Source organism: Gallinula chloropus (genome assembly GCF_964237585.1).
Source record: "Gallinula chloropus genome assembly, chromosome: 2".
NCBI classification, from domain to species: domain Eukaryota; kingdom Metazoa; phylum Chordata; class Aves; order Gruiformes; family Rallidae; genus Gallinula; species Gallinula chloropus.
Window position 1 is genome coordinate 79517759 of NC_140086.1, and position 25307 is coordinate 79543065.

A 25307-nucleotide genomic window follows, 5' to 3' on the forward strand; every position below is an offset into this window, starting at 1 on the left:
TTCATATTACTGCTAAATCCAAATGATGACCTGAGGGATTTCCTAATGAAAATACTGTGTGTATGAATAATGGCTGCTTTTCATTTAAAAAAAGAAAAAAAAATCTAAAGGCTTTCTTCTTGCATTGCAAGATTGTTTCAGTTGTTGCTTTTTGAAGCCAGACAGGTACACCATTAAAAACTGTCTCTTGTGGTCTCGGGCGTGTTTTAGCTCTTAAGTAATTCTTTGTGTACATAAAATTTTTGCTGTACGATTTCCAGTTGCTCTAAAGTGACGGAAAACACTGAACTCAACTGAATATAGATACAAGCACAAGCATCAATTTAAGACTCTGTCATTCCTTCAGAACCCTCATTCCTGATTTCCAAGTGCGACTGCTAGTGGAAAAGAGTAGTGTTCCCTACTCTTTCTTGGCTCTTCAAAACTTCTGTGGAGATGCCCCACCATTGTTACGTTTACTTGAATACCAAGCATGAGTTTCTCCTCAGTGGAATGGTTCCTAGGCAGGTCTGTGTACAGAAGTCCTGTACAGAATCTTCCCTCTTTGATAATTCATTGGTATTTATATTGGGTTTTGAGTATTTTAAGTAACAAAATATACCTAGCATATTCCAGAACCTGATTTTACAGTCCTTTGTATGCTTTGTGTTAATTTGAGCATCCAAAAAGCAATTAATCTTATTTTGAGATGGAGGTCAAACTTTTCTGAAACTGAAACAATAGGAAAACTTCTTGATGGAGAACAGCAGCTATTAAATTTTTGTGTGCTCTTACGTGTTAACTGCATGGCTGTTGGATCAATCTCTGGTCTTCACATCAGAATTTGTATTGAATTACATTTCATTGTAGTTTGTGCTATTGCACATTTTTCTCCATTCCTGTTATCTTTACTTCTCTAACTTATGCTGTTGGTATGAATTTCAGCAAATTTTCTAACTGCCTTTTTTTTACAAGCAACAGATAAATATCAGCTGCTCTAATGAAAATTGTACCATTTGTTTTTTTTCTACCCACAGTATATTCCTCAAGGAGTTGGAAAAATACGAACAGTTACCAGAAGATGTTGGACACTGCTTTGTTACTTGGGTAATGAAGTTAGACTTATGTTAAGATGTAACCAGGGAGATAGGAAGCATGAATGGATGGATTCTTGTTCTCAGATCCCTTTTTAATTTGTGAAATTTGTAAAAGTACCTCTTCCTTCAAATTTGAGTAAAAATGTGTGTATCTTTAACTGAGGAAAAAAACAATTAAGGCACCCAGCATTCAGGTTTGGTTTGGTATCTTTGTCTTAGCTATGAATAATCTATTTCTGCATACATTGCTATTGTTTTCAGTCCAGCTTGCCTGATATATTTTCTTATGCTGCCAGTTTGAATGGGAAAATAATTCTGTATAGTTTTTCTTGAGTGAGATGATGTGCTTTCTAATAACTGTGTAAGAACTGAGACACAAACAGTGCTCTCTCATAACCTGTGTAATTTCTTTTTTTTTTTACTGCAGGCAGACAAATTCCAAATGTACGTTACTTACTGTAAAAATAAGCCAGATTCTACCCAGCTGATATTAGAACATGCAGGAGCATACTTTGATGTAAGTACTTTGTGTCCATCTCAAAAGTATGCCTTGGCAGTTTGAATCATGTGCTTGCAGTACATGCTGAGTTCCTAATTTCTTATGAAAATGCAAGTTTCCTGGTATTAATACTGCAATTTAATGTCAGTTTAAGAAAATGAGTCCTACATCTCACATAGTCAACTTTTACATGGCTGAGTTGGTCTCTCAAAACTGTCAAATCAAGTGTAAGAAGTCGCTGTCATATATCAGCAGTTCAGAACTGGAAGAAAGTTCTGGCAGCAACAACTGAGATGTGAATCTTCAGCTCTCACAAGCATGTTCTGCAAATCTTAGCATTTTGATGCGCCTGGTTTGCGCTGTATGTGGTAAAGATGGTACATTTTTGGACCACCTTTAACTTGTAATTGCATGTAGTGGTAATCCAGTTGACTGCCATTGCTCAGAGGAGCTAAATCAACCACCTTGGTTATTCAGTCCCAAGGTTACTTGGTCTGCGTGTAATAGTAATTAAGAAAGGACCAAAATACAGCGGCTGTGAGAGGTTTTAGGGAGGAATTTTGGCTGCATTGAATGAATTTTGGTTGAATGTGTATTTACAGATGCTTCAGTTAGAGTGCTTTCTCCCCTTTTTGTTTCCTTTTCTGCTGTGCTGAGCCACCAGCTGTGTAGTGACACCACATTTTTTTTAATAGAATTGTTTCTATAAGTAGAGGGAGGGACATAATAAAAAAACAGACAAAAAAATCCCTGAAGTTCTTGGGGTTTAGTCCAAAAATCTATCACTGAGGAAATGGGGATTCTAAACGTTGTGAGGTAAATAAAGCCTTTCTGTGAAGCCTCTTGTTAAGTTTTCAGTGTTTGAAGAAAAAGAGGGAAATTAAAGGAACTCAGGCAGATACGACAAAATAATTAAAAGAAAAATTTATTAAATACTCTTTTAAAAACTATCAAAGGGCTCTGATAAAGCCATGTAAGAAATCCTTTCTTGCCACCACCTTCAAAGGAGCACCCTTTGATCCTTCTGTTTTACCAGTGCATCCAGAGCTCTCCAATCCCCTAATCCACCTAAAATGGATTAGAACTGCGAAGACCTAATCCTGTGCACAGGTAACATCAAGAGCTTCCATCGATGCCATCGCCAGACCACGTGAAAATGTCTTACTCGTTTCTTGCACTGTAGTCATGATTAGAAAGCACAGAGCTGCAGTGCATAACTTGAAACTGCTTGAAACTGCGTGGTTACAATATATCCCGTACTGGGATACCCGGGAGACCCTGGCGATGACGTTCAGCCGTGGTTTGAATAACCATCCCACCTCTAACTTGGTTCTCCTCCTTCAGCTTTGCGGAGGGCGTTCTGTCCTTGTTTCTTAAGCGGCTGATCTGCGCTGGATAAGCCCCATCCTGCAGTTAGAACATGTTACTTCGTGCTCCCTCTTGTGGGGCGAAACGCTTTCGGTGGCTGGTAACGTTTTCAGGAGCAGGTGACGCCAGGAGACCTTCGCCTCAGCCTTCCTCTGATAGTCCTGGCTGTGTCCCTCCTCCCCACAAACACTGGAGTTTGTTTTCTCTTCTAACTTGCGAGTAACATAAGAAACACAGATTTTTATTCTGTTTTATTTTTAAGAGAAGGCACTGCCACGTATTCGATATCCCTGATCGTTGCTACTTGTGTTTAGGTTTGCTGAAGAGCTCCCCAGGCAGCCTTGGAGGGGATAACCTTTTGTTTGCACAGAGTGAGCATGCAGATGCACAACATCGCTGTTTGCTGTGGCTGGAGGATCTTGCCATCCTGTGGGGTTTCTTTTTTAATTCGTCCATGCTAAAATAGATTGTGTAGCTAATGTGTACTTGTTGCATAGCCCTCAAAGCAGTCTGTGTCTGAGTGTTGGTGCTCACAGTCCTCAAATGTTTGCCTTTTTCATGTAGGAGATACAACAACGACATGGACTGGCCAATTCTATCTCCTCTTACCTTATTAAACCTGTCCAAAGGATAACAAAATACCAGCTTCTTTTAAAGGTCAGTATTCAGAGTTCTTCATGTGATTCTGCTGCTCATAAGAAAGCAATGCTTTTGCTGAAATCAGGAGGGCTTTTTTACTCTGCACTCTGAGACTGCAGCACCTTGTCAGCCTCAAACATCGCTGTGATATTTTTTAGGAGACCACTGAAAATGAAAGAAGGCATAAATAAGCAACTTTTTGTCCAGATTCCTGTAAATCCTCTCTACTAATGTTTACTTAGAAAATATAATTTGCGTTTCCAGAGTAAAAAGGAATTCATGTCTGTATAGACAGGCACATTTTTGTAATGGTTTCTGCAATAAATTTTGGCAGGCCACCAGCTATGTTTATGATACTAAGTGCTGTAAAATATATTTCTATGTATTTATAGATATTAAGCCATAATATGAAATATCTACAAAATGCACTGATGTGAGTGTGTGTGTATACACAGACAGTGAGTACCTGTAGAGCTGTTGCACACAGTTGTTGCTTGCAACGTTGCCTAGAAATGCTAAGTAAACAGTGGCTGTTAAAATAATCCTAACTTTTGTAAGCATGTAGTTAGAGCTTTCACTCAGTGGGCAGAAGTCTTGTTGACTGAACAGCAGTGTTCTTCAGCTGCACTGGGTCTCTGTTAAGTGGCATTGCTTCGTCGGTAGTAGCTGCCTACAAACACTAGCTGACCTGTGTCTCCCCTTCCTACTTGAGGACTGCAATGGAAGACTGGTTTTAAGATTTCTGAAAAACATTGCACGCTATCTCAGGTCACATTGGATGGAAAGCAGGCTGTCATTTTTAACTGAAACATATTGTCTGTTCTCCCCTTGTAGAAAGGCACAACTCAAGTCATAATCTACAGAAATAATCTAGGCTGTATCACTTCAGGTACTTCTGGGGTATTGATTCCAACAACTGTTGTTTCAAATCTAAGTGTGCCTCAGCCCCTATATTATTGAAGTGATGGGATAGATTGGTTTCCCCAGCGTTTGCAGAGCCAGATGGCTTTGCTGCACAGTGAAATGGATTTACTTGGTGGTTGCTCCCTTTTCCTTTTTTTTTTTCCATTATAAGAGAGACGTAAAACATGGAAGGATGGAGAGCCCAAAACTTGAACGATAGCTGAAACATTTTCCAGTTCTAGAAGTTGTGCTTATTTTTCCAAACGGTATTGAAGCTGCTCATCTTCTGTGCCTCCTGGAGGATTTTTAGTTGTCATGCAAAATTCATTGTGATGATGTAGTGTTTTGCTGTGGTGGTATTGGCAGTTAAATAGTGTAATCATGATAAAAAAGCAGGAATTACCTGGCTTTCCCTTTACAAAGGAAAAGGGAATTTAACCTGAGGTAATTAAATTAACTGGACCTTTTGAATAACAGAAGGAACATAGTATGTCCTTTTGGTTATGTAAGCTACATTTTATCTTGATACAGCTCAAATGCTCAAAGGTAGTGAGGAAATTTGAATATCAGGTCAGGAGCTGTTATGTTAATGTCTGTGGGATGTTGAATAGGCAGGGAACTTCATAGCTCTAAATACCACTACATACTCCATTCTTTAACTTGTGTCCATTAGTTAATTCTTGTTTGTATTTAAAAGTTTTGCCTGTAGGGTGCTTTTGACTGTCTGAATACAGGATAGAGTAATTCATTGAATACTTGAAATGAAACAATGTAAATCCTCTTATCAGCAGTAGTACAGAGCAGGCCTTTGATGCAGCGGAGCTAAGATTGACATGGGGGTTGTGTCCTTCTGTGCTGTTCTGCTTGCATTGTTCTGGGCCTCGTTGTAGCACCACATCTGATAGCTGTGTCAGTGCTTATCAGAAAAAAATGTGTTCAATGTAGCTTTTCAAGATATCTTATTAGGAGGATGTTCTTGCTTAAATCGGTACCGGCAAAGTGAAAGCTTGGCTACAGCTCCTTGATGAACAGATCATGGTAAATACAAAGTATGCTGTCATATCATTGGCACAATAAGCAGGTTAAAAAGATTTTAGATGCCAAAATTGATTCTATGCTTGTTAGAAGTAGTATTTGATTGTCTGTTGCATTAGCATAGAAAAAAAACGTGATAGAGAGACCTTACATCTGCTCATCTTTTGCAGGAGCTGCTCACGTGCTGCGAAGAAGGTAAAGGTGAGATTAAGGATGGCCTGGAGGTCATGCTCAGTGTGCCAAAGCGAGCAAATGATGCCATGCACCTCAGCATGCTGGAAGGTAGGATTCAAACTGGCTTTCCAGTTTAGTTGCCTATTGTAGATTAACTTTGTTTAATAACTCTTTATGTTACTGTGTGTTGAGAAGATCTAAAGAATGCAAACCTTTTCTTATCTCTGCATTTGTATTTTATATGCCTTTTATTGGGGGATATATAAAATGCAAACATTTAAGAAAATTAATTGTGACTAACAACTGGTACAGTTTTGCTAATATTTTTAATGTTCTTTCATCCTGATCTTATAGCTCTGCCACTGCAGATTTGAAAAATATGTAGGCTAACAAAGTTTTCCACTACTCACCTGAAATGTAATAGGTAAATGGTCAGACACAATAGCTTCAGATACATTTTCCAACCCGTATCCTTGGCTTCTTTACAGGAGGAGCATAAGTGTATTGGAGGTGATTTTGCTGATTTATGTATCAAGTAATTGTCTCCAAGAAGTTTGTCGTTTTCACATCTGTTTTCTGCCTGTTCCATAACAGACTTCTGGTTGAAATTAAATGTATCTTCTGGCAGTAAAATGTCAGCATAAGCCAATTTAGCCTGAGCCTTAGCCAGAACGGCATAATCATGTTCATGGCACACAGTGGAGGCTGGATATAATTGCTTCTATATGCTTAGAACAATTTTCTGCCAAAATCTGTTTTGTAATTGGCACGTTATCATGTATAATGGTGCCATCATACATTTAGCAATAAAACTGGTTTTCTTCAGCATTTAATATTTTTGAGACACAAGCAGAGCCACCTTACCTTGTAGTTGCTGAATAAAGGCTTACAGGTACTTTCAGTCAACATTCCTTTTCCTCATCTCTGACTCCTAGTAGTAAAATGGAGCTTGTCATGGAATTTCCAGTATCATAACATGGAATTTCCAGCAAGTCAAACCAAGATGAGTTTTATAGTTACGTGTGATCCTCAATCAAGTGACTGTGCAAAATCACCTCTCTTCTCTGATTTTAAATAACATAAGGAATCTTGGTCAGCTTGCAGGTTCAGTTCCAAACGCTTTGTTCTGGAGATGGTGTTAGTGTAAATGCTGACCGGCATCGGCGGTAATCTTTTAACACTGGGAATGTGACTCTGGAGAGTCTCCTAATCTTTTGCATAAGTTGGCATTCCATGTTACACAAATACAGTGAGTGAGCACATTTCCTCTTTATGTCTCTGGAGGATTTTGAATGAACAACTTGTCTCTGTTCACTATACTGTTCTGTTTAGAGCAGTGAGAACTTGAGAAGGATGGTGCTCTCCTGTTCAGAGAATATTGTCAAGCAAGCAGTATCAGCGTAAAATGTAGTTTAATACCACTCAGGAGAGTATGGTAATTTCTGCAATCCTGAAACTCTGAAGCTGTGTATTAAACTGGGAGAACACTGTACCCCTACAACAGAAGCAAGACTGTTAATATTCTCAATCTTCATCGTTCTGTTCTGTCTCAGGATAAGTAATCTGGCTGCTATTTATGTATTGTGGAACAATGTTGGAGTGACATGGCAGCAGCTCCAAGCTGCCATCTTTTTTCATTCCCTATTGGAGCATGTTTATGAGCTCATTGCATACATGGTAGGGAAGGTGTACCCCCAGAAAAGGTGGCGTTTGTCATCTTGCCAGTGTCAGAAAAACCTGATGTGCTCTCTGTGCTTTTGCAAGTTGCTAACTTTGTACAGAGGCAGAAAGCTCGTTAGAGAAATCATTTTCGTCACAGAACAGGTTACTAGAAGCTGACATAGAGACATCTGTCATTTGTTGGTGAAATATTGCCAGAAGAGTTGATAAACTTCTTAACAGTTGGATCTCTAAATTTAGACATAGGCTTGAGCTACAGTTACATTTAGTATACTGCAGTGTTGAAATCAAGTCTTGGTTTTTAGTATTGCTTCCTTGGAATGTCATCTTTTGCAAACTCTATTTGGGGGGAAAAAATCAAATCACTTTAGAGACTGTGCTTTTTGATTTCTTCATATTATCAAGTTTTCATGGTGAACCCTTCCTCTCCTTGGGTTTTTAGGCTTTGATGAAAATATAGAATCTCAGGGAGAGCTCATCCTTCAAGAATCCTTCCAAGTGTGGGACCCCAAAACTCTAATTCGAAAAGGAAGAGAGAGGCATCTCTTCCTTTTTGAGATGTCCTTGGTTTTCAGTAAAGAAGTAAAGGACTCCAGTGGAAGGAGCAAGTACATTTACAAGAGTAAACTGTTTGTAAGTATGGGAGAACAAGTGTTCATATTTAGAAAACTGCCTAGATTAAGTTGTGGCTAAGCTCTAATGATTTAAATGTGCCCAAAAAACTTGAACTATTACAGTGCACTGAAAGAACAGCATTGGAATGTGCAGACTGGGTCTTCTAAGGTTGTTGCTTTGTCAGGCCTTTGATGAGAAAGTGTAGGTTGAAAGAAACTACTAAAGTCTGTGTGTGAATCTTGGTGTGTCAGATCAAAACTGGAATGATTTTGTATTAGTGCATGTAATTGCTGATTCTTTAAGGCTCATTTGTATGAAACAGAAGGATGGAAGGAGTTGACAAGCTGCCTTCATCTTACTTGCTTACTCTTGCTTTTATAGTAATATCCATGTTAAGGATTCCGTATGGTGGATATGCTACACATACTGATCCAGAAAGGCAAGAACTTATGGAAAAGTTCATTCCAAAATGTCTACTGAGACTAGTAGTCTTACAATAATCTTTTTTTTTAAAAAAATATAGCTCTTATGGTTTGTTGCCAGAGCATGTATGCTTTACAAAATGTGACCCTAGAATTTGTACCCTTCCCTTCCTGTGTCATTGGATGACTCCTGTGAGAGCAGATATACTCCATAAATTTAGGCAGATCACAGAATCACTACGTTGGAAAAGACCTTTAAGATTGAGTCCATCCATGTCCTCTACTGAACCATTTCCCTAAGCACTTCATCTGCCCATCTTTTAAATATATCCAGGGTTGGTGACTCAACCACCTCCCTGGGCAGCCTGTTCCAATGCCCAACAACTCTTTCAGTGAAGAAGTTTTCCTAGCGTCTAATCTGAACCTGCCCTGGTGCAGCTTGAGGCCATTCCCCCTTGTTGTATCTCCTGTCTCATGGGTGACGAGACCAATACCCATCTCTCTACAACCTCCTGTCGGGTAGTCGTAGGCAGTGATAAGGTCTCCCCTCAGCCTCCTCTTCTCCAAACTAAACATCCCCAGCTCCCTCAGCTGCTCCTCGTATGATTTGCCCTCCAGCCCCTTCACCTGGTTGCCCTTCTCTGAACACGCTTCAGGACCTCAATGTCCTCCTTGTAGTGAGGGGCCCAAAACTGAACACAGCACTCGAGGTGCGGCCTCACTAATGCCGAGTACAGGGGCACAATCACCGCCCCAGACCTACTGGCCATGCTATTTCTGATACAAGCCAGGATGCCGTTGGCCACCTTGGCTACCTGGGCACATCTGCATCTGCCAGAGGCAAGATTATCTTTTCTACTAGTCAGTTTAGATCAAATATTTGAAATTACTTCTTGGAATCACACTGTACAAGATATTATTCCTCTATTGATTCTATTGGGATCTCTGACTATAATAATGAGCCTTTTCTCCCTGCTTCAGCTCCTTTTCCTTCATTCTTTCCCCATTCTCACCACTGTGTCCAAGCCAGTGAAGCAGATTAGTTAAAAAAAAAAATAATCTCTTTTTCTCTATCTTTGTATATTCTGTCACTTAATTTTCAACACTTACTGTCCTTCCTGATGAAAAGTAGCTAGGAGGTAACATGGCTGCAGTTGTTTTGTTCATCACACCTTTCTTTGGTGCTCTCAAGAACCTGAAATACAAAAACTTCTGGAGCACTGGAGGATAATGTCAGCTGCCAAGGCATTACATGGGAGGCGATGCAAAGCTGAAAAATTGGTCCTGTAAGCTTGTCATGTGTCAGTTCCTCCAGCAGGAATTCAATAATAGCCTTGGGTCCTAGAGAAGTTACCGGAAATCCTGAAGGCTCTGATTATGCCTCGTTTTTAAAATGCAAGCATATAATTTTGTCTTCATATTCTATTTGGCAAAATAACCGGTAGTGCAGCTGTAATACTCCAGCAGTTCTTACAGTTTGATCTTCAGAAAAGGCATTCACGTAGATGCTGAAAGCACGTGTGTTGACTGGAGCTAAGTTAAGGTTTCCTCACCTGAATGTGGTTTCTATGTATTCAATAACCTGCGATGGATTCCTCTTCAGTGAGCTCATCCCTGGACCTCCCGCAGACTTGTAGCATTTTTGATGACCATTGATAGAGAGTTGTGTTGCTCAACTACACATTGGTCACAGGCCAACCGCCCTGTGTTGAGTTCTGAACCTGATTCCCTCCCACTACTTTCATTTGATGCCTACCACTATGGAAAGAGATGAGTGACCAATATGCCACTTCACCACTCCTTACTGTACAGACCTCTACTGCGTGGTCCCTTGTAAAATCAAAAACATTTGCAAGTGTACCAAAGCGTCTAAATTTAATAGGCTTTTAAAAAATAAACGATGTTAAAAATTGTGCTACCTTGCCCATTCAGACTATACATTAGGCAGTGCAGTAGGGTATATTTTATTTGAATTACGTAATGTAATGTTGGTTTAAGTATTTTACAAGCTTTTTAATGCACATAAGAGTTGTTAGGGAGTCATGGCTAAAACACATGACAGGCTTTTAAGTATTTCAATGAAAAAAAGTCCATTTTAACAAAAAAGAGACAACAAAGCTGAAAAAGGTAGAAGTGTTGGGTTAGTTGATGTGATACTGATGGTTGTGGGTTTTGGGGGGGGTGGAGGATGGGGGTGGGGATGGGACACAGACTCACATGACACATGACTAAAGAACAAAACCAGTTGGCATCCAAGTAAGGGAACCAAAAAAAACCTTACCTTTGCTCAGTTACTGTGTATCCAACATGTCTTCTAATGAACTGTGTATGTGGTAGTGAGGATGTGTATAAGGGGGAAAGGGGAAAAATGCAGCTTCTGATAATGTGAGAATGCTTAGCAGCTGTCTTCTGGAGAGAAGGCTCTTGTAGGTTTCTTAGCTTGTCATTTTTTTTGGAGCAGAGCCTATATGAATTGTTTAACTGGAAGCCAATTCACATGATTGAGATGTTGTTCCAGTTGGAAAGTGAAAACAGTTTGGATGATAATTAGCTATTAAGGTCTGACATTAGAACATTCCCAAAGACTGATTGTTAGTGGAGTTGTCCCATAGAATTCTCCAGGGAATCTGCATTTCTGAATTATTTCATCTGTTTCAGACAGAAGGAAACACACTAGCAAAGGCTCCTTTGGCAGAAAAGAGAACAGAGTTCTAGAAGATACCAAGAGAATTCTTAAGCATATCTTATCTGAGAAAAAACATAAAAATCAATAAGCAGTGAGTGTTCCCTGATGGAAATCAACAAAGAGAGAAGCCAAAGCTTATTTTTTACCAAGCACCCTTTTTTTAGAGTTATAAGGCTTTTATTGTTAAGTCAGAAATGTAAAATAAACAGTCTGGTATTTCAGATTATAAATGCTATTGTTTATTATTACTTTCCAGGAAAAACTGTTTAGCTTGCAGTTCTTCCTTTTTTGAAGAATGCCCACCGCTGCCACCAGAATAAAGGATCTTTTCTAGTATATGAGTTAGCCTTAAGCATCTAAAAATCTCTTTAAATAGTAGAGCTCAATTATTTAGACTATTAGCATCCCCTTGTAGCTTGTGTTTCAAAAAGGCCATGTTGTCCTAACAGAATTTTTCCTTAATTCCAGACTTCTGAACTGGGTGTCACAGAACATGTAGAAGGTGATCCCTGCAAGTTTGCTCTGTGGGTTGGAAGGACACCAACTTCAGACAACAAAATTGTTCTCAAGGTAATTTTAGCAGATGTGCTTGTATGGTCTGTGTAAAGTCTCGTAGTTGTTGTTCCTACTTCTTCGGAAGGCAGCAAATGATGACTTTTCCTGCTGAGAAGGGACAGCTGCTGTCAGACTATGTTCTTTGTGTGTAAAGGATGGTGTGTGTATCTAACTCCTGTGGCTTCACAACAGAGGGGAATCAGTGTGGTCTGCCGAGGGATTAAACAAACGTGCTTTCACAAATCAGAGTAGGAAGAGGTTTGATCCCGTGGACTTCAATACCTTGAAGATTTCAGCCACTACCTGACAGAGCAACTGACATGCCACAGACAATTCATGGCACTAGTGTCACGTTTCACGCTCAATTCCTTGCTGCTACTGGTGATAGTGTTTCCTGTGGCCCATGTTTTTATGCAGAAATCAAATCATTTTAAGCTTTTCTCTACTTGTTTGGGCTACAAGCTTTTCTGGAGATACTGCCTTTGGATTGAGAGTGCATGCAATGCCTGTGAGTTTTGTGTCTCGGGAAGTTACAGGTGTCAGTAGTGTACTTTTCCTAGCTAGGAGAAGGGCTACATCCATTTTTCTTGTGACTGTGGTATGTAACCTGGGACCTTACTGTTTCAACTGGGGAACTGTTTTGTAATACCATAAGCAGCTGATGGGTAATTCAACATATCTGGGGGGCTGTATCAGCTTTGAACCTTGTTTTTTGTATCTCTTACCTGGGTTGAGCTAAAAAAAAGTCCACCTTCCTATTTACAGGCTAATGCATCTACTATCGAACTTGTTTACGTTTTCATGTATATTTTTGGTGATTACTCAATAATCCCACTTAAAAATGGCAACTTAAATTTACACGTTGCCACTCAAATCTATGTTTTCCTAGTGAATTACAGGCTAAGAAGAGCTCACATTATTTTTGTGACAGAAGTCAATGAGTTCAAGCAAATTAAATGTAATATCACTGAATAATAGAATTTAGTCAGTCTTAACATTCCCATAATTTCACAGACAGTGCTTTGTTGCCTTCAATGATCCTGGCCAGGGCAGAAAAGTATAAGGGGTTCTGTTTAAGGGCTTTCTACACAAAATCACCTTCAGGTGGTTCTTAGAACACAGGATATTTAGATAACTTGTATGAAGCTTTTCACAATTTTGTTGATTTATTTTTCTTTGTTTTTGAAAGTGGGAAACTAGCACTTCCTTTCTTCATTAGTATTATAAATAAATTCCATGAAAACCTAAATAAAAGGGTTAACAAAACTTTTCATTTGGTTTCTTTTCCTAAATGCTTTTGTTTGTAAAAACAAAGATCTTTTCCCTGTTCATCTGCTCCTGTAATTTTATCCCTTTAGAATCCCTGATGATTAAATGTTATTCAAATGTATTATAAATATTTAATATATTAAGTCAGTTGTTTTGGGAGATAGCAGTTATTGTAAGTAGGAAGTTATAATAATTTTTTAGATGTGGAGTAATGTTTGTATTTAATAGTATTTCAGGTACAGGGTTAAATTGGAATAAGCAGTCAGATTACAAGTTGGGCAGTTGACTTATCAAGTCTTTTCCATGGTATCTCAAAAATATAGATGATGTGTTGCAGGCAGTTATTAAAATACAATCCCTAAATTAGCTTTCTGCTTCCAAGTATGTTTCAGAAGTATGAAAGGTAATACATGAAATGTGTTGGGGAAATGTATGTGTAGCAAAATGGATTAATTTTTCTTTCAGAGTTAGTAGATTGTTATATAAAGTTAAAACTGATGTAAAATACAGCATGAGTTTAAAATGCCAATGTTATTCCTGAAATTCTTTAAGTAAGTCAATCCAACCTGTCTCACCTGTGATGCATACAGGGCTTTAGCATTCACGTTACAAAAGGGGAATCTGAATGTAAAATGAAATGGTTTTTACATGAATTACACTGATAATATTAAGAAGTGTAAAGTCATGTTGGCAATTCAAAATGAAGACAGCTAGTTTGAATTTCCTTTTCTCTGTCCAAGTTTTCAAAAATGATTCACAAAGTCATTCTTTATGCCTTCCTTTCTGTGTTTATTAGCTGACTGTATGTGTGGATCTTCTCAGCTATAGTAGTCCATTGTGGGGCTTTTCTTTCTTTTGCATATCAAAGGCATCCAGTATAGAGAATAAACAGGACTGGATCAAACACATCCGGGAAGTGATACAAGAAAGGACCATTCATCTGAAAGGAGCATTGAAAGAGCCGATCCACATCCCCAAAACCGCACCAACAACAAAACAGAAAGGAAGAAGGTGAGTAGTGTTTGAAATAATCAGAGATTTTGAAGTACACAACAGCATTCTTTCCTCTATAGTGTTGAATTTCTAATGGCTTTCAGTGAGTTGGACAAAAGCAAGAGTCATTTTGGCAAGCTTTATCTTATAATTAATTTGCACTCTCCTGCAGTGCTGAATTTGTTGAAATTTCTGCTCTAACCAGTCCCTGACTTGTGTATATGCAGCCATTAAGGAAGAAACGTGGAACCTGCAGTACTGGATAGCTGTACATTTTAGGTTTTTACAATTCTGCATGTGTTACTCAGGTCTTTGGTTTTCTTTTATGGGGCCTAAAATGTGTCGCTAAGTGTTCTGCTTGCCAGCTTTGGCTAAGTGGCTGTGCAAGTTTCTTGCCATAATTATTGCTGGTTGATTGTTGCCTTAATTCTGTGTGACATAGACCTTGAGCAAAGGATCTGTTCTCTTAAAGGTTAGAACAAAGAATTAAGTGCTGAATACTTGAATTTTGCATCAGTTAGTTTGGCTGGCTGGTATCCATTGCCACGCTGTCTAGATGCCCCTTTCTTTAGAGTTGCAAGTAGGGAACTAACACATTACAAGCACAGTGGTAACATTGTATTAAAACTGGAATTATTTGCAGAGATGGCGAAGACCTGGACAGTCAGGGAGATGGTAGCAGCCAACCTGATACTATTTCAATTGCCTCACACACCTCACAGAACACGCTAGACAGCGATAAGGTAAGTTTCCCAGGTGTTGCTCTGTTCTGAGAGCAAATTATTCATCCCTTAGTGTGAGTTAGTGCCTAAGTGCGTCCTAAGTATTTCCAGAGAGGAAGCATGGAAATATTTAATGTGTTAAAAATAGCTGTATGCAATAGAAAAAGTATCTTGATACCATGGGGGAGCAGGGGTGATTGTTTAAATAGGTCATGAAGGAATTAAGTTAGTTCCAAATTGAAACCATGTTGGTCTTGGCCTTTCTGAAAGCTATCATCAGCTTTTTCTATTAGCTTGAGGTTGGTGGTTGCCACACAGTTACTTTGTGAAGGAAGAATCACTATCCAGTGTTCACGGGTTAGAAAGTAAGAGTGTTCACTTTCTGCAGGGAAGCTGATGGAAATCACCATATTAAAGAGGAGTAATACACAGTACTGTCATATGATATTAGTGCTAGTGTTCCCTTTCCTCCACCTTTGCCTGTAGATTCCAGCTGGGTTATTCCATAAAGGTACACAGGCAGAGTTTCCCATGGGTGGACAAAAGGTAAGCATCAAGAGAGGAAAAATTCTTCTGTCTATTATTTTGGAATTGAAAGAAGATTTCTGACAAGTGAAAAGTGTTAAGACACTGGAGGGAGGTAGAGATGGATAATAGAAGTGTGTCAAACAGGTGAAAGAGGTAAAACATAGACACTGCCTAGCAAATTACTTGAAAATGCATTTAGGGATTTTTGGCCTGTAAAAGTGTTTGGAAGAGTCACTCCGACTACACAGGGAAATAAGCAGTATATTACAGTGCAGCAAAGTGAATAGGTTCTCAGAGCAATATTTTGACTATTCCCATCATCGTGTAAAAGTTAGTTTTCTATATTTTTGTGTGTCGCTTAAACTGTAGTTTTAATTTTTCCATGTAAAGAAGTGGAAGACAGAGGGGAAGTATAAGATGCTTAGGGTTGCTCTTGTATTTGTCAAAAGTAGCCTATGTTTTGACCTTATGCATTTGTATTTAAGTTAGGCTTAAGTAGTTCTGGTAGTAGATGCTTGTAAGGATATCTGTGTGAAAAAAACGTTGGTTAGAGGAAAGAGTGTCTCTGGTTTTGTTATTTTATTCTTTGCCTTCTTACTTAGTTATTTAGTTATATGTTGTGTATACTAGCAAGCAGGTTTGGTTTTTTTTTTTTTTTAAATGTGTTTGTAAGAGCTTGGGTAAAGTATGACACTCAAAAGCAAGACATTCTCTCTCTGATTTCCCTGATTGCTGGCTGAGATGTCAAGCTGTGTGCACTCAGCCTGGCTGGATTGTTCTTCAGTTTAAGTGGAGGTGATGCAATCCATCCCAGCCAAGAACAGCCGTTTGCCCTCTTCAGTTCTTTGTAATGTACTCTTTGCTGGGGAAGAGCATGGGTGGTCTCCTAGTGCCCTTCCAGTAATATTTCATGAATCATGTCAGAATTGCAAAGGATGTTGGCCAGGGGAAACACCCTCAAGATTGTCTTCCTTCCACTCTGACGTGAGGACGAGTCTTACCAACAACCTGTTCAACAGGAGTTCTAAGTTAAAAGAAGGAGGGATGGAGAAGATTTTTAAAAATTTTTCTGACTAATTAAGTTTTAAAGTAGTGAGCATAGTGTTGTTCTAAAGTAGCTTTGAGTTCTCACATTGATGTATAAAAATAAAGAAAAATAAACTGAAAAGTGGGAGACTTCCTGGGAGTTATTGTGTGTCCAAGGAAGGAATGTCCTGTTTGTGTGTTTTTAAAAGTGTGTGAATTAGCAGAATAGCTTTTTAGGTTTATATTATACATTTTGAGTTGTTAAATATAATAAGAACATTTTTATTCTGTTTAAAAATATAAAAATTATTAAGGAACAGTAAAATGAAGAAGGCACATGCAATCTATAGGATATCTCATCACTCCTGCTGAACCCCCAAAGTAATCTCCGGCTTTGTATATTGAAAATTGATTAGCTGCAGTCCATTTGGGGTTTAAAATTTACTACTTTTTCTCAGCCTAAAGCTTAAGAGTTTATGTATGAATGTCTTACAGAGATGGAGCAGAACAGTTTTAGGGATTTTAGGTGCCGTTGATGTGGTTAGCCAGATGGAGCAGTGGAACTCCTCAGTCGAATTCAAAACGTGCCCCAGACTGTGCTGGGAGACCAATTTGAGAAACATTAAAAGTACCAAGTATTTTACAATAGTGTCAATCAAATGGTGAAAGTGTTTAACACTGTAGCACTTTTTATGTTGTGGAACATTTTTCTGTTCATGTGTATCCACTATTGTGATTAAGAAAAGACAACAAATGGCAAACATGTCATACTAATCAACAGCCAAGTAAACCCATTCCTTTCTTTTCTCTAATTATATGTTCAGACAGTTGATTCTTTTAAAATGCATGTTTTGGTTAGAAGTGCTAAGCTAAGCACTAATAGAGGGAATATCAGGAACAAAATCCTTTATCCACAACTCAATGCTTTTTCTTACCACCTCAGAGATACGCTTTGAAAGTGCTAAAAATCTTTAGCCTTGGTAATAAGTGGTTAAGTATTGTCCAGAAGAGCTTCTTTCCTTGCATTCTGTTTTCTGATGTAATTGGAAATGCCTTAACAACAGAGAATAACTTCATGATTAGCTTTTTTTCTTCTCCACCCTGGCTTTTTGGACTGGAATTGTAACTTTTGATTGTTGCTTCAACTGTTGCTTTTCAGTAATGAGTGGGATGATGCAATAGACCATATGTTTATAAAGCTGACATTCTTCCCAGCTTAAAGTCATCTGAAAACTCTAGTGGAAAGCAGAATTAGAATTCAGAATCATCTTGGCAAAATTGAGAAATTAATTGGCAAAATACCATCTGATTTAACAGGAACACATTTGAACTAATAGGAATAGGTGGAAATAGTTAACTATTAACGAAAACAGTGAGTGTATTGAACAGTTTTTGAGAAGATGATCTTAGAAGCTTATAGAGGTTCACAAGCTGCTTATTATTTTAACTGTGTGATGTAATTATGAAGGGGGAGGGGGAAAGCAGCTCTACATTGGCTTGTAGAAATAAGATGCTGAGCTGTAGGACATAATGTCCTCATCCTTTACTCTGCACTCATAAGGCCTGTTAGATACCAGCTTTGAGTAGGGAATTTCAGCAATTTAGTGGGCAGTTGGAAGAGTTCCAGGGAGGAAAAAAATTTTAAAAGACTGATTATATGTCTATCAAACATAACCTTACAAGGCAACATAGAGTTGGGACTAATGAGCCTGAAGAAAAAAAGGCAGTAGGAAGAGCTACTACATAGAGTTACAGACCAGTGTTATACCCATATTTTCCGTGGGTGGGATGAGATGAAAGGACTTGGAGTAGTTACGAAGTCTGAGGAATCTCCATAACTGGGGATCTTGGAGAACAGTTGGATAAATGTTAATCATGATTCAGATGTAGCTGGTTGTGCACTAGAGGAAGACAAAGAAGTGGGCTAGTAATTTCAGATCCCTTTCCATCCTGTTTTTAATATCAAGGGCTGTATCTTCATATTGGAGGACATATATACTTCAGGGCCCATCCTGAAGTATTGGAAGGTGTAATGGAATCCAGAGTGAAATACAAAAGTTTTTTGAGAGGGAGATTTCTGCTCTGACAGTAAATATTTTGCCCTTGACCTTTCACAGCATTCCTTCCATTAACCTTCCATAGCTGTGTAGCCTGCATTTTAGGTGGCTGACGAATAAAAGAGATGATAATTGGCCCATTCATTCCACCTTTCAACAGTTCTTAGCCTCAGAGCTTGATCTGATTTTGAATATCGTCTTTTGAACTTCATCCAATGCATAGGAAATGAAACAGGGAGGCTGAAGGAAACAATGTAGTTATGATGGGTCTTTTCATGCTTTTATTAAGTGAGCTGGTAGAAATGTGAAATAATCAAAACTACTATTTTGGTAGCTGAGAAGATGAGAGGCTTTTAGAAGAAGAACTGTCATAGGGTGTTATTCTAAATAGTAGGAATCACGCTAGCTGCTCTGGGTGGTCACCGGAGCAGTATTTTATTTTTAACAAATTGTCTTTTGTGCCCAGCTGGTAACACTTTGTACCACTGCCTGTGTGAAGTTGTGTTTCATTCTCATGATTCTTTAAGTCTGTTTGTAGTACTTTGGAAACCAGAAAAAGGACTGAAGCAGCAGGAGACAACCACGTATTTAGTTCTGCCAGCTGAAACCGCGGAGGAGAAAAGGCTCCCATCGGTAGAAAAAATGCTAGTAAAAAAGCCCAGGCATGTCTCTGAGTATATGCCTCTTTTCAGAGTCAGAAGCCAAGTCTGAGCAGCTACCTGATCAAAGCAAAGTACTCTGTATTTGAGACAGAACTTTTGTGTGTCTCCCATTTCTTTCCTCCTGCAGTGCACTTGTTACCGTTTTGAAAGGGGATTAAAGATTTCCATACTTAAAATAATTGAGAAATCTGCTCTCTTTCCGTTCTCCTGAACGTAAAATTACCATGGGACAGGAAATTTAATTTACAGTTCTGAGAGGAGGTCATATGGCCTGGATGTAAAGGCCACTGTATGGTGGCAAAACTCACGACAGTGGTGATCTTCCCAGCTGCTGGTGTCTGGTGAACTGTTGGTGTGCGATGCCTCTGCCTTCAGCAAACCTACGCTAAGAATGTATTTGGCCAGCGAGTGTGTGTTACGGTTTTATTTTCTCTCTCTCTACAAGCGACAGTGATTAAAAGGCCCCAGAGAGATGAACATAGATGGTTAACATGAATTTCATCAACAGCAAGCCACTATGTCCCATGATAAGCGGTTTAATTAAACCTGCGCCTTTTTAATCTGCAGTTCTATTTCTGTCTGGCTTTTGTTTCGCAGCTCGTCTCTGTCTCTCCATTTTCCATGGTTCAGACATAGCCTCATTTATTTTTATCATGCGTGATTAATTCAGTTTACATAAAGGGTTTCTTGAGAAGGATGGATAAAGTATATAAAGCCCTTGTTCAGCCTAAATTTGGATTTAGATGGTTTGTAACTCTTTTCTCTTCAGTGCAAGTCAGTCTCCCGGTTCTGCTGCGCCTCTTGCTCTTCCCTCCAGCTAGCCTTGAGAGCCTTGCCAAAGCTGTCCCACAGCAGCTGTTGAGCAATGCGCTTAATCACAGACACTCCTTGCTGTCCAACTGCATTCAATCAGTGCAAAAGATGAAACCGCTTCCAGAAAGCGTGTTATGGAGAGAAAACAAGAAATGAAACAAAGAGGAAAGCAGCGTTTCCTAACCATAACCATTGCAGGGAGAAAGAAGGGTTGTTACCCACGGGAGGGGGAGCTTGGTAAATGCTTTTCTGGTCAGTTTTCCATGATGGTGGAGATGTGTGCTGGGTAGAGAACATCATTGTTTTCCATGTGTTAGGCCTCAGTGGAGAAGTCCTGCATTAGTGCCTGTCTGAGGATGATGTAGAACTAACAGTTGTGTGTAGGGAGTATCTTACACACTGTACTGAAATGTGATTAAATTTTGAATTTCAGTGGAATACTGATCAGCTAGGGCATCTGATTCCCACACAGTCTAAAAGACAGGGTTTTGTTTGTATTTTTTAATAGTTTCTGACATAACCACTGACAGCCTTTGTTTCCATTTTCCTTTAGATTAATGATATATTGAACACTTAGTAAACATAAAATCTGAGCACTTTCTTTTTTTTAATTAGGGAAAGGAGAAGAAATAACATATATTAAAGTCAAAAACGTGCGGCCATTGCACCGGTTGCAAAGTGTATTTTAATCTCTAACTGTAGGAAGTGAAGGGTCAGGAAGGCACGCTATGCTCCTGTACATATGCAGGAGAAGAGACAAGAAGGGACTGTTTCTGGAAAGTGTCAACTTGTTAGTCTCTCAGTGCTTGCACTAACTGGGGACGGATATGGGATCTCCTGAGAAAAATTTGGTCTGCATTGGACACCTTGTGAAGTCATACTTCATCAGCTTTTTTTGTTAGTCCCCATCAGGCATACAGATGGTTTCAATTGTTTCTGAGCTTGTCTGAAGAAGGCTGTAACATAAATCAATACCAGAAAACAAGGGAAAGCTCTTTACTTTTTCCCCTTTGGCATAGTTTTGCATGGACTGAAAACTGATATATGGAGAAAGAGTGTAAGGGAACAGGAAACTTTTTAATGAGGGAGGAGGTAGCATGTTATGAAGATATTTGCCCCCCTGTAATTTGGGTATCAGGGCTGTCGGGAGAGATGTAGTGTGAGAAATGTGATTAATTTTTAGCTTGAATCTAAATGGGTGTGACCTGATTTATCTTCCTTAAACACTCCATGTATGAGGCTTTTCTGCCCTTCTTGGCCCCTGCATCCCCCCCAAGAAAACTTTTTTCTTTCTTATGTGTACACCCAAGCAAGGGTAGCTGGTGAGATTAGCAGGCAGAGACCATGGGAATGAACCGGAGATACTGCAGACCATCTGCTAGGAGTTATGTCCTGTCATTTGTTGCAAACTTGAGGAAGAGAAGGTTGGAAATAGCCTCTGAGTCTTACCAGGGTTCTGCTGGCTTTGTCATTTCCTCTAAAATTCTTGCTTGTTAACACAGTGTTATCCTAGAAAAGTTTCTATCTGGTGTTTCAGTTCGAAGCTTGTAATTAAAACTAATAAAAAGTAATGATGCAGTCTCTTCTCTCCTTTCCCTAAAGCTCACGGGATGTAACCAACACCCCTGTAAGAGCCTGTATGTTACAGTAAAAAAATAACATGATAGGAACCGTGCAGTAGGTTGGCACAGCACGTGCTTCTGTATCTGCTGCAGTTGGAAGTCTCACAGGGTATTTGTCCTCCTTTGTCAGCATAGAGCGTTGAGGGATTACGTCGCTGAGTTAGAGGAGTGTACCGGCTTGTTCCAAAATTCCTGAATTCATAGGAGTTGCCTCCCAGCTGAGATCTAATGTGAATGTTGCAATGAAGCAGCCTGAGCTATAGAAACATTTGCACACCAAAAGCTGGAGTAGCCTGGAACGCCATTGCCATATGGAAGGAGAAGGAATTCCCAGGCTGTTTGCTTAAGATGGATGGGTGCTCTGGCACTGAGCGTTCTTGGGAACTTTGCAAAGTTCTGATAATAATTTTCATTTCACATCAAAGCAGATGAAAGAATCAAAGAGAGGAAACTTAAGCTTAGGCAAAATAATTCTAATTAAGTGTTTCGAAGAGGGGGAGGAAAACATGGAGCTTGCATGCTTTTAATTCAAGTCGGTCTGTTTTTATTTGGGGGATCAGTAAAAATGAGAAAGTTGTAAGCCCATGTGGATTTTGTATCAAATAGTTAAGTATTTTGGAGACTTAGGCTGAAAACTTTATGCTGATTTTTATAATTACATATGGTGTATTCTGCATGATTTCGTGACCTGCATAGGTAAACTGTGAGTGGGGTGGGAATAAGGTAGTAAGCTCAGGCAAAAAGGTCCCTTATTCTGCCTTGAATTTGCAAGTTAACAAAGCTCCTGAGTGACTGTATTAAGTAATATCTGGCTTTTTGTTGCCAATTAGCAGCCATAAAATGTATTCTGAAGTGACTCCTACTTCAGCTTTCAGGGTAAGGAGTAGTCCAGCAAGAAAAACCGCTCAAATTCTCCGCCCAGCACTGTCACAACTGGTGTGCTTTGAACATAGGCAGAGACAAGCAGAGCTAAAAATCTGTTCTAAAACGCCAGAACTGCCTCTTTTTGAAATGACCTCTTCTTGATGTGGAAAGTCCCAGAAGCTTGCTATCTCATGCAAAATACAAATCCTGCCAGGAATCCTTAATAGGTAACGGTGCGTGACGGCTGGCTTGATAACGAGCGTTCATTTGGCTTCTCCTTCTTGTTTTTCCCCCTCACAGTTGTCTGGTGGGTGCGAGCTGACGGTGGTAATCCATGACTTCACTGCCTGCAACAGTAATGAGCTGACAATCCGCCGTGGGCAGACGGTGGAGGTCCTGGAGAGGCCCCATGACAAGCCCGACTGGTGTCTGGTTCGAACCACAGATCGGTCCCCAGCTGCAGAAGGCCTGGTTCCCTGCGGGTCCCTTTGCATCGCTCACTCTCGCAGCAGTATGGAGATGGAGGGGATTTTTAACCACAAAGGTAAGAAATGATGGGAATGGAGTTGTGCCATCACCAGTACGAGCTTTGGGTAACGGGCAGTAATGTGCAAACAGGCACTTTGGGGTTCTTGCACTGTTCTGGTTGCTAGTTTGTAATTCAGTAAAACACGGTGCTTTTAGCAACGTGCAGCCACACTGTCTATTCCAAAATAAGCAGTTGGCAGTTCTCTGTGCTAGGTGAAAAGTGTGGATGTGGAGGGGGAAGAGACCTAAGCAAATCATGTCTTGGTTAACAGAGTTATATGTCATGCTAGATCAAGCTGCAATGCTAGGAAAACTTATACCTGTCATGTACTGAAAGGGGGCGTGGAGAAAATACAAAAATCCCCGGCATGCTTTATCAATGCTTCCTGAGAAACCCTGGAGTAAGAAGTTGTGATACCATCAGGCTTAGTGATGGAAGAGGGAAGTACACATACTCATATGCTCTGGCACGGGAACTGGCAGTCTGAATTTATGTTAACTGAGTTTTCCAGAGTAGCAGTGGCACACTCATCCCTTTTTTTCCCAGAGCAGCTCTGAAATATTACAGGTTTTTTCAGTTGCACGAAAGAATGTGCCCTCGGAGGGTACAAGAAAAATCTGATCATTTTTTGGAAAGATTTAAAGGTTCTGGTGTGCGGTAGTGCTTTGGCTCTGTAAACTCCCCGGGCTCACAGAGTAGTTTGTTATTAGAGAAGATGCTTGCTTGCTTGCTTCATTTGAAACAACTTTAGGTTTGGAGCTCCTGAACAGAAAGCAATGTCAACTAAAAAACCAAAACCACCAGAAACACAGTTCCTTAGAAGGTGTTTCGTCACATGCTGAGGGAAAAGATGTGTTTCAAAAGGTTTGTTATTGCAAGCAACAAGATTAGCAGGAAAGTGGTGTTAGGGAAAACTTGTTTACCAAACCACAAAATTCTGGTTTTGAAGAGCTTTTCATAAATATAAGCACAATTTTTTCAATTATTCAGTCCATCCCAGCTATCACATTACAAATTTTCCCCTTTTTTTTTTCAGACACTGTACAAAGAGGGTAGAGTTTGTTCCTTATATTAGGAGCACACACAGCAGGAACTTTCCAAATGCAGGCTGAAGTGTGAGGAGTCTGAGGGATTGAGCTGTGTAGTTGAAATACATTTTTATCCTCTTGTGTCCTGTAAGAATTTGGATAGAGAAAGTTTGTGGTTGTTCTGTTGATAAAATTGGAAAATGTAGTTAGGTATCAGTGAAACATTTCCTCCTTTGACTGGGGGATGAAATCATGGGAATTTCAACAGGATCTTATCTTTTTTGTTGTTTTTTTTTTTTAAGAACACTCACAGAATTGATACATCCAGTTTCCTTTGGAGCTAGGGGATTTCACCTTTGAATGCACAGAATTTTATTAGGAGAGGCAGATTGTACTGGACAATATGTGTTATATGAAGAACATTGTACCTGTCGGACTCCTGAGGGAGAGCTGGCTTTGGTATTAGAGGCTACTTTTGTTAATCAAACCAGTGGACCTAACCTGTATTGATGGTGGGTTTTTTTTTTCTTTCTTTTCCATTTCTTTTCCATTTCTTTTCCATTTCTTTTCCATTTCTTTTCCATTTCTTTTCCATTTCTTTTCCATTTCTTTTCCATTTCTTTTCCATTTCTTTTCCATTTCTTTTCCATTTCTTTTCCATTTCTTTTCCATTTCTTTTCCATTTCTTTTCCATTTCTTTTCCATTTCTTTTCCATTTCTTTTCCATTTCTTTTCCATTTCTTTTCCATTTCTTTTCCTCTTTGGAGAAAAAAAGCACAGCGCTGTGCACTGGGGCACAGCACTGTGAAGTTATATTAGTTTCTGGTTGACATATTGCTTTGAAATAAAAAACATTAATTATATTAATCATGGAGAACAAAGAAAAGGTCGTTGCTAAAACAAGCATGATTTGTAGGGCTGAATGCAGCCTCAGAAGTGACTTTTGTCCCAGCCTCTGCCACAGGTTTCCTGTGGGATGTTAGGCATGCCAGCTAAACCCCAGCTGATAAGAAGCAGCTGCTAATTGTTTATTCCCACATTACTGGGTGTCAGGCTTTAGGAGCTGGATGCTTGATTTGTCAAGTTTCCCATACATGTGACTGGGACCAAAGTTAGTGTGAACTATCTTGAATGTGTAAGCTATTATGCAATGTTAGGTAATCAGGGGAGGAAAAACAAAAGCAAAACTCCTAACAACTTTAGACTGGGCACTTGAAACCACTCAGTACATTTGACTTTGGTCTCTATCTCAAATTTCTGTTGCTTGAAAGAGGTTGATAGTGTTCATTGCACAAAAGGATTACCAAAAATAAGCAAAATTAGTGAAGATCTTTGATTCTACACAGACACACATGCACCCCCACAGTGAAAAGTACCTCAGATAATCCCACAAAGCAATAATTCATTCTCAAGTGCTGCATCTGACTAAAGAGCTTTAAATAAGGCATTGGGGAATATGCCAATCAGAAGAATGAAAAACCGATTAGATGATCTTCTCAGAATTGTTCACTGTGGGCATTGATTGAGGTAGGTATTCCTAAA

General features: G+C 39.4%; 1 protein-coding gene across 1 annotated transcript in view; it reads left to right on the forward strand.

Annotated features, from left to right (window-relative positions):
• Nucleotides 1-25307, forward strand: part of TRIO (trio Rho guanine nucleotide exchange factor) — a 251584-nt gene that overhangs the window by 160757 nt on the left and 65520 nt on the right. The window contains exons 26-34 of the mRNA XM_084260751.1: nt 1017-1086; nt 1504-1593; nt 3508-3600; nt 5691-5802; nt 7817-8007; nt 11566-11667; nt 13790-13932; nt 14558-14657; nt 22509-22752. Coding sequence (XP_084116877.1) covers nt 1017-1086; nt 1504-1593; nt 3508-3600; nt 5691-5802; nt 7817-8007; nt 11566-11667; nt 13790-13932; nt 14558-14657; nt 22509-22752 — 1145 coding nt within the window. The remainder of the gene's footprint in view (nt 1-1016; nt 1087-1503; nt 1594-3507; nt 3601-5690; nt 5803-7816; nt 8008-11565; nt 11668-13789; nt 13933-14557; nt 14658-22508; nt 22753-25307) is intronic.